Source organism: Sus scrofa, chromosome 9, assembly GCF_000003025.6.
Source record: "Sus scrofa isolate TJ Tabasco breed Duroc chromosome 9, Sscrofa11.1, whole genome shotgun sequence".
Classification (NCBI taxonomy): Eukaryota; Metazoa; Chordata; class Mammalia; order Artiodactyla; family Suidae; genus Sus; species Sus scrofa.
The window spans coordinates 121667447-121681189 of NC_010451.4; the positions used below are offsets into that span (position 1 = coordinate 121667447).

The 13743-nt window shown below is 36.1% G+C and overlaps 1 protein-coding gene across 1 annotated transcript in view; it reads left to right on the top strand.

The window, feature by feature from the left end:
* The window catches only part of CEP350 (centrosomal protein 350), a 154187-nt gene that overhangs the window by 76773 nt on the left and 63671 nt on the right, over nt 1–13743 (top strand). Inside the window, 5 exon segments of the mRNA XM_021063750.1 lie at nt 1394–1563; nt 6080–6276; nt 6885–7014; nt 7017–7068; nt 7532–7619. Of these exon segments, the coding sequence (XP_020919409.1) occupies nt 1394–1563; nt 6080–6276; nt 6885–7014; nt 7017–7068; nt 7532–7619 (637 nt within the window).

The following is a 13743-nucleotide window of genomic DNA, read 5'->3' on the forward strand; positions in this document are numbered from 1 at the left end:
TAGTGATAACAGATTTGAGGCTCACTCCAGATGGTAGTAGTTGAAATTACAGAGATGCATTAGATTTTCCAGGGAGTATACGTAGCAAAAAGAACAAAGGGACCAAAAACAAAACTTTAGGAAGCACCATCATTCTAAGAAAAGATAGAAAAATTAACAAAAAATGGAAGACACACAGGAAAACTTGCTGGGGAGGTAGAAGAGGAGATGAGAGTAAAGTCAGGGAAAATAAGAAAGGAGAGCCCTTTTATTTATCATTTAATTTCGATATAATTTCAAACTTATAAAAACATTGAGAGAATAATACAAAGTTCCCAAATATCTTTCATCCAGGTTGTGTTAGTGATAACATTTTACTACATTTGCTTTAGCAAGTGGAGTTTTTAAAGAAGGAAATAAGGGAGTTCCCCTTTTATTTAGCTCAGTGGTCATGAACCTGACTAGTATCCGGGAGGATGCGGGTTCAATCCCCGGCCTCACTCATGGGTTAAGGATCCAGAGTTGCTGTGAGCTGTGGTGTAGGTCACAGACGTGGCTCGAGTCCTGCTGCCTTGCTGTGGCTGTGGCGTAGGCCGGCAATTCCAGCTGATTCAATGCCCTAGCCTGAGAACTTTCATATGCCACGGGTGCGGCTCTAAAAAAAAAAAAAAAGAAAAGAAAGAAAGAAAGAAAAAGAAAGAAAGGAAATAAGAGGTTAATAACATCATGATGAAGGAAAAGAAATTTTATGTTTGGATTTGACAGAGCTTAAGTAGAGTTTATAAGAACAGTACTAGTGGACTAGTTAGGAATTGAAGCATATTGATAAATTGTGAGGTTGATGAAAAGTAAGGAAGTGGAAACAGCAAGTAGAAATCCCTTTTCCCAATAGAGAGATTTTTAAAATAAAAAGCAAAAAGGAGTGATAGCCCGAGAATAGTGCTTACCATCATGACTTTTTTTTTTCCTTTTTTATGGCCGCACCTGTTCCTGGGCTAGGGGTTGAATCAGAGCTGCAGGTGAGGCTTACACCGTAGCCATGATAACACCACATCTGAGCCACATCTGTGACCTGTGTCTCAGCTTGCAGCAATACCGGATCTTTCTCCTTAACCCTTATTTGAGCAAGACCTGTGATTGAACCTGCATCCTCGCAGAGACAGTGTCAGCTCCTTTACCCAATGAGCCACATGAGAACTTCTATCATGACTATTTAGAAGTGAAACCTTCTCTTTTACCCACCTCGTCTAAAACAGTTTCTTCTCAGACTCTACTTAGCATTTTTGTGTTAGAGGTCATTTCATATCTTGATCATAAGGCACATTCTCTTAGCTAAATAAATTTACTTTGCGCTTATGATTCTTATTTTGTTGCTTTTTCCCCCCTGATTTGTTTCCGTAATATCTATAAAAAGGAGTAGTAGTGGTAGCAGCCATCAAGAAAGTCCTTCACTTCACTCTTCTAAGGAAAATGAGAAGAAACTTCATGGTGAGAAGACAGAGAGTTCTGTTGATGAACAGGTTCAGACTGCTGCAGATGATTCTCTGCGAAGCGATAGTGTGCCATCTCTTCCCGATGAGAAAGGTAACTTTCTTTGCACATATGTGTATAATTGCGGAAGCTTCCAGAACCCTTTGCAGTATTTTTGTCTGAGCTACTTAATATAATTAGAACATAGTGATGTTTAAGATAGGGTTTTATGTCCGATATTAAATGTAGCCAGGTGAAACTATGTCAAGTCCATATAGTATGCCAGTGACCTTGCTAATGTTTTACATGATTGTGTGTCGTGAGCCTAAGGGGAGGCGAAACTAAATCTAGGAGAACATGCATGTGAATGGAAAATATATACTCAACACTAAGAAAAATCACTTTTTCCTATTATAGATTTAACATGATCCTAAAAAGGATACATTATTAGTACTTCAAATTTTAAACAATGTAATAAAGATGGTTTCTTATAAATAGTGATAACATGACATATACTCAATAGATTAAAATATATGCTTAACTTTTCCTAGATCATAAACTAAAGTTGTATTCCTATCAAATCAGGGGTAGTATATAATATAGCAAAGAAAACAGAATCTGACAATAAGGGGTACTTTTAAGACATGAAGTCAGCAGATTAACAGCCTCCATTCTAGAATTTATAAGTAACTGGCAGTTAAGCAGTGGTTTTGATTGATAGTTTAGAACTATAGTCTTCAAAGCAGGATGTAGACAGTCTTTGGCATGTAAGAATTAAATATTTAAATTTTAATTTTTTTCATCCTTTAAATTTTTTTGTAAATTTTTATAATGAATACAATATATGGGTATAGTAGTCTATAGCAATGGCAGTCCTAGCTTGCTAATGCAGTTATTGGTACCTAGAAGTGGATTGCCACTATAACAGATACTGAAAGTGTGGAAGTGGCTTTGGAACTGGTTAATAAGTAGAGGCTAGAAAAGCTTTGAGGTGCATGCAGATAAAAGCGTACATTGCCTTGCAGATTGTTGGTAGGAATATGGTCATTAAGGGTGATTCTTATGAGGTCTTATGAAGAGGGAAATGAGGAAAATTTTATTGGAAACTAGAAGAAAGGCAGTCTTTGTTATAAAGTGGCAAAGAACTTGACTGAACTTGTTCCAATGTTTTGTGGCAAGTGGGAATAAAAAGTAATGAACTTGGATATTTATTTAGCTGAGGAGATTTCTAAGCAAAGTGTTGATATTATGACCTGGTTTCTCCTTCCTGCTTATAGTAAAACTTGGGGGGGGGTGAGAGAAGAAATTGAAGGGATAATTAAGCACAAAGGAACCAGAACTTGAAGAGGTTTGGAAATTTTTCAGCCTCTCCATATTGTAAAGAGTGAGAAATAGAGTCCTGAAGAGAACAGCAAGGGTGTGACTGGATAGTCACTTCATAAAAAGATTATTCGTAGATTTAATCAGCCATCTCAGCAGGAGCCAAGAGCAGAGATGGGATTGTACCAATGGAGACACAGCCAATTTAGACTAAAGTGCAAGAGACAGGATGAAATATAGGAAGGCTTCCAGACTTTTGGGATTTTTGGGGATTAGACAAGCGAACTATCCAGCTGTGAACATGTCTGTCCTTCAAGAAGGCTAAGGTGGCTAGAATTCACAAGGTAATCACAATCAAAGAAATTAAAACATTAAAAAAACAGTTTGAAGAAGAAAACGTAGGAGAAATTCTAGGTCACTTAGGTTTGGCAATGATTCTTTAGATATAATACCAAAATACATGAAGGAAAAAATGGGTAACGTATACTTTGTTAAAATGTTAAAAGTTCTGCTGTGTGAAAGACATTGTTAAGAGAATAAAAAGCCACAGGCTGTTAGAAAATATTTGTAAATCACATATTGGATAAAAGACATATCCAGAATGTGTAAAGGACTCTTAAAACTCAACAAGGAAATCAACAACCCAGTTAAAAAATGTGCAAAAGATCTGAACAGGCACTTCATTGTAGGAAATATACAAATGGGAAGTAGATATGGGAAAGGTCTTTAATATCATATATCATTAGGGAAATGAAAATTAAAATCTCAATGAGATACTATAACTTGCTTATTAGAATGGCTAAAATCCAAAATGACAACAGATTGGTGGCAAGGATGCTGAGCAGCAGGAACTTGAATTTATTACTGATAAAAATGCAGAATGGGACCTTTGGAAGACATTTTTAGTATTTTTTTAATGACCCAGCATTCATATGCCTAGGTATTGACCCAAGTGATTTGAAAACATATGTCCACACAAAAAGCTATATGCTAATATTCGTGACGTCATTATTCATAATTGCTCAAAATGGGGAGCAGTCAAGATGGCTTATGGGGGAATAGATAGACAAACTAGTAAATGTATACAGTAGAATATTATTCAGCAGTTAAAAGGAACAAGCTATTGATTCATGCTTCAACACAGAATTTTAAGTGAATTTTATTAAGTGAAGGAAACAAGACCCACAAGCCCGCAGATCATATATATTGTATGATACCATTTATATGACATTCTAGGAAAGGCAAAACTATAGGGATGGAAAATGGATTAATGGTTGACTACAAAGCGAATGCAGAGGAGAACTTTTAGTTTGAAACAACTGTTAAATAAATAAGGTATTACATTTTATATGGAATAAGGTATTACATTTTATATGGTTCTGTACGTCCTGAGAGGTTCCAGGATGGAATGCAGCCTGTGACAAATGAACCTAACCATAGTACAAATGAACAGCATAACCACACTGGAGAGGGTAGGGAGGGAAAAGTTGCTGAGCCAAATAACTTTGGAAAATGGTGTTTTTCAGTAGAAATTTTAAGCCTAAATACAAAAGGAACAGTATATAAACACTGTATTCTCTCTCTCTCTCTTTTTTTTTTTTTTTTTTTTTGTCTTTTTAAGGCCATCCTCAGCAAATGGAAGTTCCCAGACTAGGGGTCGAATCGGAGCTGCAGCTGCCATCCTCTGCCACAGCTACAGCAGTGCAGGATCCAAGCTGCCTCTATAACCCACACCATAGCTCACGCAGTGCTGGATCCTTTAACCAACTGAGCAAGGCCAGGGATTGAACCCGTATCCATATGGATACTAGTTGGGTTTGTTACCGCTGAGCCTCAATAGAACTCCTAAATTTTTTTTTTTCAGAGGTGGAAAGGTTGGGAGTTCCCGTTGTGGTGCAGTGGAATCGAATCTGACTAGTTTCCAGGAGGATGCAGTTTTGATCCCTGGCCTCACTCAGTGGATCAGGGATCCCGCATTGCCGTGAGCTGTGGTATAGGTTACAGATGCCATTCAGATCCTTCATGGCTGTGGTGTAGGCTGGCAGCTGCAGCTCTGATTCGACCCCTAGCCTGGGAACTTACATAAGCATCAGGTTCACCCTCCCCACCCCAAAAAGCAAAGATGGACAGGTTAACAGTTCTTTACATATATATTAGGGTTGAACAAATAAGTAAATGGATGTTGGATGATGAGAGCTAGGTGTCTCAGTGTTGGAGATGAAAGTTACAGATACACAAAGGGAAGACTAGAATGAACCCTCTGTATTAAATTAGAATCAGAAACATCAGTGTGAATCCATGTTTGGATAGGTGGATGGGTGAAGGAACAATTGTGTGTGTTAATGTGTGTACATGGGTTCATGTACATGCATATATTATTTAGTTCTGTCCACTGATAAAGAAGCAACAATACTCCCAATAGTTGCAAGGACAATCAGTGCCCAGATTATGAATTCTGAATATTCTCCAATAAAAGAAAGCAGAGCTCTTTGGAGATACTACTGATTTTAGGACTGTGCAGGGAAAATATGAAAACCTAGAGTATCTCAAGGTACCAGAAAGTAAGGATGTTCAGGAAACAAGGATTGGGGCAGAGGACATATCAAAAGGCATACAGGAACTGACCTAAAAGAGGTTCATATTTTTAATTGAGCATGAGATTGATGAGTTTCTAATTTTTTTTTTTTTTTTTTTTTTTTTTTTTTGTCTTTTTTGGCCACACCTGTGGCATGTTGAAGTTCCTGGGCCAGGAATTGAATGCTGCAGTTGCAGCAATGCCAGATCCTTAACATTGCTCCCAGTTGGGGATTGAACCCATGCCTCTGCAGAGACAATGTTGGATCTTAACCCACTGGGGCCATGAGGGGAACTCCCAAGTTTCTAAAATTTTTAAATTTCCTTTTTTTTTTTTTTTTTTTTTTACCTCTAGTGATGTTAATCTTAAAAAAAAATACTTTATTTTGGCCATTTGTACTTTCTTTGTGAATCATCTGATCATGACAATTTCTCATTTTTCTATAGGGATATTAGTGGTTTTCTAATTGATTTGAAAGAGCTCTTCGTATGTGAATGAAGTACATCACACTTTTGCCATATGTCTTGTACTAGTATTTTTAGATATATTAGCTTTTTTCTGTTTCTTGTTTGTAAGGTGAGTGAATTTTGCTTATTATCCCATGCCTATTAATTACTAGTGATCAGTTCTGTGAATTTGTTAGATTATCCCATAAAGGTGTAGCAAGGGCTACTAATTGGGTATCTACTGAAAACTGTTATGATGGCACACTTTACTTGCTCTGTATTCTTTTAGATTCAACTTCTGTTGCAACAGAATATTCCCTGAAATTTGATGAATCCATGACAGAAGATGAAATAGAAGAAAAATCATTTCGATCTTTACTACCTTCTGAGAGTCATCGCAGATTTAACATGGAAAAGAAAAGAGGCCATCATGATGACTCTGATGAAGAAACTTCACCAGAAAAGCCTACACTGTCCTCTGCCAAGGTGTGTTTCAGTTTACCTGTGGGGATACTTCATAAATAGTTGTGGATGTGTCCTTTCAAAGGTTTGAGGGGTCACTTTGTACTTGAACTCAGTTTTGAGCTACCAGAATGATTTTCCTAAGATAACAGTTTTATGTTATATTTTTGGTATAGAATCTGGCTTTACTTTTCTTATAAAGTAGCATACAAACTTATTCCTTGCAATATTTAGGGCCTTTGAGAATCTGAAGCAAAGTTCATTGGTAGTCTTCAGCTTTTTCACTCGTTTTACTCTTATAGCACCTTATTCCATTTAAAATTTGCATTTATATCATGCTTCTTATTAAATTACAAGCCTTTTGGATTACAGGGACAAATTCTTACCCAGCTATACATTCTTGGGACAGTACTTCACTAGTTGGGTGAATAAATTAACAGATGAATGTTACTCTTTCTCCTGTGCCTTTTTTTTTTTTTTTTTTTTTTTTTAAGAAAGTTCTCTTCTTACATGGTTGGCAACCTTTTTATATAAATAATTTATTTTTATAAGTACATACCTCTTTTAATAGAGTTAATTACATTCCAGAAGGTTTAGATGGTGGTAAACATGACCTAAACTCTCTGCTTTAGGAGCTGAGCATGCCATTCTCAGGAGGACAAGACAGCTTTTCTAAATTTACTATGGAGATGGTTCGACAGTATATGAAAGAAGAGGAAATGAGGGCAGCTCACCAGTCTTCACTCCTGCGTCTCCGTGAAAAGGCTTGAAGGAGAAAACTAAAGCTGAATTAGCCTGGCTAGAGCATCAGAAAAAGTAAGTTCTTTCTGGGAATATAGTTTGACTTCAAAACTGAAAGGAAATGCTTTGTTTTTAAAGATGTTTTAATTTCCTCATTTAATTTGATTTGATCAACCCAGTTTTTCAAGTTAGAAATATGGCAGTCCTCCTTAATCATGTTGCTTTCAGGACCTCCTCATGTAAATTTTCTTTGCATTTCTCTTTTGTCACTTAACAGGCTCATATTGTATTTTATAATTAAGTTCTTTACTGTGCTGTAAATTTCTCAAAGCTATTTTATCTTTAAAGGACATAGCCTGGGGTTTCCATATATCACATATGCAATAAAATATTTGTTAGAATACGAATTATTACATGCAGCAGCTGTTTTCCACATTTGAAAATCTTAAATGGGTTATAGACATTTTAGTGGTTGAGAATTCTTGACATTAGAATAGAAATTTAATCTAACCTTTGTCTCAATGGGAAATAATTGCAGACATCTACGAGATAAAGGAGAAGATGATAAAATGCCCCCACTTCGCAAGAAACAGCGTGGTTTGCTCTTAAGGTTGCAGCAAGAAAAGGTATGTTAGGAAAAATACTCCCTTTTTTTTTTTTTTTTGGTCTTTTTTGCCATTTCTTGGGCCTCTCCGCGGCACATGGAGGTTCCCAGGCTAGGGGTCGAATCAGAGCTGTCGCTGCCAGCGTACGCCAGAGCCACAACAATGCAGGATCCGAGCCTCGTCTGTGACCCACGCCACAGCTCATAGCAACGCCAGATCCTTAACCCACTGAGCAAGGCCAGCGATTGAACCCGCAACCTCATGGTTCCTAGTTGGATTCGTTAACCACTGTGCCACGATGGGAACTCCTAGGAAAAATACTCCTTTAAGAAGACTTGAGATGACAAGTTAGATTGTAGAATCTATTAATTTGCCTAATCTCTTTTTCTTATTATTATATTAAAGCAAATTTAGTGAATTGCCACTGCTTATGCCTACTACTGTAACTATAGGAAGTGCTTGGTAGTCTATCATATTTCTTCTAAATTAGGATTGTGTTTCTCTGCCAATTTAATACAATATAGAGTCAAACCTGCCTTCATTTAGTTTGAAAAATAGTGTTTTGAAATGCATAATAAAAAATTAAGATGTTTGTGAGTCTACTTGGATTAATATTCTAGTCACTTTTTCTCCAAATAGATTTTGAAGACATATTAATTATGAATTGACAAATATTTTGGCTTAGTGGACTCAGAAAGACCTGTGATTTGGATCCCAGAGAGGCAGCATGGTGTAGTGGCTAAGAATTCAGGCTCTAGAGTCAAATTGCCTAGGGTTAAAATCCCAAATCTACCAATTAGTAGTTGTATAACATTGAGAGTTACTTAACTTTTCTGTGTCTCAGTATCCTTATCTATAAGCTGAGCATGATAATGATAAGATACTTTGTAGCATTGTTGAGAGAAATAAGTAAGGTAATACATAAACTTAGAACAGGCCTTGGCACAATGATAAGTACTCAATAAATTTAGTTATTTGAATTCCAGCTTTGTGAATTCAGCTGTGTAATCAAGGTCAAGTTTAAGCATCTCTGAAACTTAATTTCCTCGTCTGTTGGAGTGAGATTATACTTCATATGGTGGTTGTGAGGATTAAATGAAGTAACATTGGTAAAATGTGTTTCACTTTGCCTGATAAGTATTTCATAGATGCCAGTTTTCTTTTCCCTTATTGACCTGTTGGCAAGTACTAGATACTGTGTTGGATGATCTACGAACTTAGTCATTTGAGTGGTATATTGAGATATTACTTAAATTTTTTTCTAACTTCAACTAGGAAACATCACTGATCATACGAAATTGACAAACTTTTCTTTTTTTTTTTTTTTTTTTTTTTGGTCTTTTTAAGGCTACATCCACAGCATATGGAAGTTCCCAGGCTAGGGGTTGAATTGGAGTGTAGCCACTAGCCTGTGCCACAGCCACAGCAATGAAGGATCCGAGCCACGTCTGCAGCCTACACCACAGCTCTGGCCAACGCCAGATCCTTAACCCACTGAGCAAGTCCAAGGATTGAACTTGTGTCCTCATGGATACTAATCAGGTTGGATTCCTCTGAGCCACGATGGGAACTCAACTTTTTTTTAAGGAGTTACATCTTTATCATCCAGAAAAACTGGTTTAAAAATAACATAGAGTTCTTCCTTAGTTAAAATAAATAATTTCTTACAATATTACAGTTTTCTTTTGTAAAATTAAAAAAAACAGCTGGATTTACAAATATTTTCTCAGTCTGTGGACTTGTTTTCACTTTCCTAATACTGTGCTTTGAGGCACAGAAATTTTAATTTTGGTAAATTTTTTTCTCAAATATTTTTATTTTTAGGGGGGTGATTTTTTTTTCCATTATAGCTGATTTACAGTGTTCTGTCAGTTTTCTACTGCACAGTGAGATGATTCAGTCATACATACATGTATACATTCTTTTTTCTCACATTATCATGCTCCATCGCAAGTGACCAGACATAGTTCCCTGTGCTATATAGCAGGATCCCATTGCTTATCCATTCCAAAGGCAATAGTTTACATCTATTAACCCCAAACTCCCAGTCCCTCCCACTCCCTCCCCCTCCCCCTCGGCAACCAGAAGTCTATTTTCCAAGTCCATGAGTTTCTTTTCTGTGGAAAGGTTCATTTATGCCATATATTAGATTCCAGATATAAGTGATGTCATATGGTATTTGTCTTTCTCTTTCTGACTTACTTCACTTAGTATGAGAGTCTCTAGTTCCATCCATGTTTCTGCAAATGGCACTGTTTTGTTTTTTTTATGGCCAATTAGTATTCCACTGTGTATATGTACCACATCTTCTTAGTCCAGTCAGTATGAGAGTCTCTAGTTCCATCCATGTTTCTGCAAATGGCACTGTTTTGTTCTTTTTTATGGCCAATTAGTATTCCACTGTGTATATGTACCACATCTTCTTAGTCCAGTCATCTGTCAGTGGACATTTAGATTGTTTCCATGTCTTGGCCATTGTGAATAGAGCTGCAGTGAACATGCGGGTGCATGTGTCTTTTTCAAGGAAAGTTTTGTCCGGATATATGCCCAAGAGTGGAACTGCTGGGTTATATGGTATTCTATGTATAGTTTTCTAAGATACCTCCATACTTTTCTCCATAGTGATTGTACCAATTTACATTCCCACCAACAGTGCAGGAGGGTTCCCTTTTCTCCACACCCTCTCCAGAATTTGTTATTTGTGGACTTACTGATGACCATTCTGACTGGTGTGAGGTGGTATCTCATAGTAGTTTTGATTTGTATTTCTCATTCAGTGATGTTGAGCCTTTTTTCATGTGTTTGTTGGCTGTCTGTATATCTTCCTTGGAGAAATCTCTGTTCAGGTCTTTAGCCCATTTTCAACTGGGTTGTTGACTTTTTTGCTGTTGAGTTGTATAAGTTGTTTGTATATTTTAGAGATTAAGCTCTTGTTGGTTGCATCGTTTGAAACTATTTGCTCCCATTCTTTGAGTTGTCTTTTGTGGGTTTTTTGTTTGTTTGTTTGTTTTTGTGATTTCCTTTGCTTTACAAAAGCTTGTCAATTTGATTAGGTCCCATTGGTTTATTTTTGCTTTTATTTCTGTTGCTTTGGGAGACTGACCTGAGAAAACATTTGTAAGGTTGATGTCAGAGAATGTTTTGCCTATGTTCTCTTCCAGGAGTTTGATGGTGTCTTGTCTTATATTTAAGTCTTTAAGCCATTTTGAGTTAATTTTTGTGCATGGTGTGAAGGTGTGTTCCAGTTTCATTGATTTACATGTCTGTCCAGTTTTTTCAGCACCCCTTGCTGAAAAGACTGTCTTTTTCCCATTTTATATTCTTGCCTCCTTTGTCGAAGATTAATTGACCATAGGTGTCTGTGTTTATTTCTGGGCTCTCTGTATTCTGTTCCATTGGTCTTTGTGTCTGTTTTGGTACCAGTACCACACTGTCTTGATTACTGTGGCTTTGTAATATTGCCTGAAGTCTGGGAGTTGTGCCTCCTGCTTGGTTTTTGTTCCTCAGGATTGCTTTGGCAATTCTGGGTCTTTTATGGTTCCATATAAATTTTTGGATTGTTTGTTCTAGTTTTGTGGAAAATGTCATGGGTAATTTGATAGGGATTGCATTGACTCTGTAGTTTGCTTTGGTAGTATGGCCATTTTTGTAATATTAATTTTCCAACCCAGGAGCATGGACTATCTTTCCAATTCTTTGCATCCTCTTTAATTTCTTTGATTAATGTTTTATAGTTCTCAGCATATAAGTCTTTTACCTCCTTGATCAGATGTATTCCCAGGTATTTGATTTTTTGGGGTACAATTTTAAAAGGTACTGTATTTTTGTATTCCTTTTCTAATATTTCGTAGTTAGTATACAGAAATGCGACTGATTTCTGAATGTTAATCTTATATCCTGCTACTTTGCTGAATTCGTTGATCAGTTCGAGTAGTTTGTGGGTTGAGTCCTTAGGGTTTTCTGTATATAGTATCAGGTCATCTGCACACGGAGACAATTTTACCTCTTCTCTTCCAATTTGGATACCTTTTATTTCTTTTGTTTGTCTGATTGCTGTGGCTAGGACGTCCAATACTATATCGAATAACATTGTAAGAGTGGGCATCCTTGTCTTGTTCCAGATTTTAGTGGGAAGCTTTCAGCTTTTCTCCATTGAGTATTACATTTGCTGTGAGTTTGTCATAAATGGTTTTATTATGTTAGGTATGTTCCCTCTGTACCCACTTTGGTAAGAGTTTTGATCATGAATGGATGTTGGGTTTTGTCAAATGCTTTTTCTGCATCTATTGAGATGATCGTGTGGTTTTGGACTTTTCTTTTGTTAATGCGGTGTACGATGTTGGTTGATTTGCGTATGTTGAACCATCCTTGTGAACCTGGGATGAATCCCACTTGGTCGTGGTGTATAATTTTGGTGAATCTTTTATTACATGCCTGTGATAACACTTTCAGTTTTTGTTAGTTTGAGGTTATACTTGTTTTGCCTTCATTTTTTTACTTCATTTTTGAAGGTTATTTTTACTAGGTATAGAATCATTTTCTTTTAGAATTTTTAATATTTTCTATTGTTTATTGCTTTCCATTGTTTTTATGGAGAGGACAGTTGTCTTGATGTTCTTTTGAAGACTGCTTTTGAGATTTTTTAAAAGTTGTTTTTTATTTCAAGTGTGCAGCACAGTGACTGAGTTATTCATGTGTATTCTTTTTCAGGTTCTTTTCCTATATAGTTTATTACAAAATATTTAGTATCGTTCTCAGATCTGTTTAGTAGGTCCTAGTTGATTATTTTATATATAGTATTCTGTATATGTTAACTCCAGCCTCCTAATATATTCCTTCCCCCTCCTTTTTCTTTTTCTTTTTTCTTTTTTTAGATTCCACATTTAAGTGATATATGGTATTTGTCTTTGTCTGGCTTATTACTTTATTTAGAATGATAATCTCTAAGTCTATCCATGTTGCATGCAAATGGCATTATTTCATTCTTTTTTACGGCTGAGTAATATTCCTATGTGTGTTTTTTTTTTGTGTGTGTATGTGTATGTATAAATCATATCTTCTTTATCCATTTATCTGTTGATGAAAATATAGGTTACTTCCATGTCCTGGCTATTGTAAATAGCGCTACAGTGAACATTGGGATGCATATATCTTCTCAAATTATAGTTTTCTGTGGGTATATGCCCAGGAGTAGGATTGCAAGATCATATGGTAACTCTTGTTCAGTTTTTTGAGGAACCTCCATACTGTTCTCCATAGGGGCTATATCAGTTACATTCCTACCAGTAGTGTAGGAGTGATCCTTTTTCTCCACACCCTCTCCAGCATTTATTACACTTGATCTTAGCCAAAAGGCCAAGAAGTGATCCCAGCATTTATTATTGGTAGGATTTTTGACGATGGCCTAACAGCATATTTCTGTAAGAAAATATAGCACTACAAGGAAAAGAATACATTAAATATCAGGACTCTCCAATCCCATGCAACTGTCCAGTAATGGTAATGTTCTATATCTCGATTATCCAGTGTGGTAGCTATTAGCCACATGTAGCTATTAAGTACTCATGGATGCGCGTTGTGTTCATTAACCACTGAACCACAATGGGAACTCCTGGAATACCATTTTTACTTGAAAGAGTTTTATTCAGAGACAGACTGTGCTCATTCAGTTAGGGTATTTAACAGTCATTTTTTCAAAAATGAAGAAAGTGTGCTTGTCACTTAAAAGAAGGCAATTGACAGTATTTGTTACCAATGATAATATTCAAACTTTCAAGCAAATGTCAGATTTTTAAAAAATTTTTACATATTGCATAATAATACTGAAGATTTTTTGAGATTACAGTGATATTAATAAATGCAATTTGTTAATTCTGTATAATATGTCAACATTTGGAAGATCTGCATAACTCAGTGAACTAAACATTTTCCAAATGACCAATGCATGGTCTTTAAAAAAAAAAAAAATCAAGCCATGGTCAGGGAAGGGATAAATTAGGAGTATGGGACTAATAAATACAAACTACTATACATAAAATAGATAAGCAACAAAGATTTACTATATAGCACAAGAAATGATATTCAATATCTTGTAATACCTTTAATGGGAAATAATCTTGAAAAAAAAAGTATCACTGAGTTACTG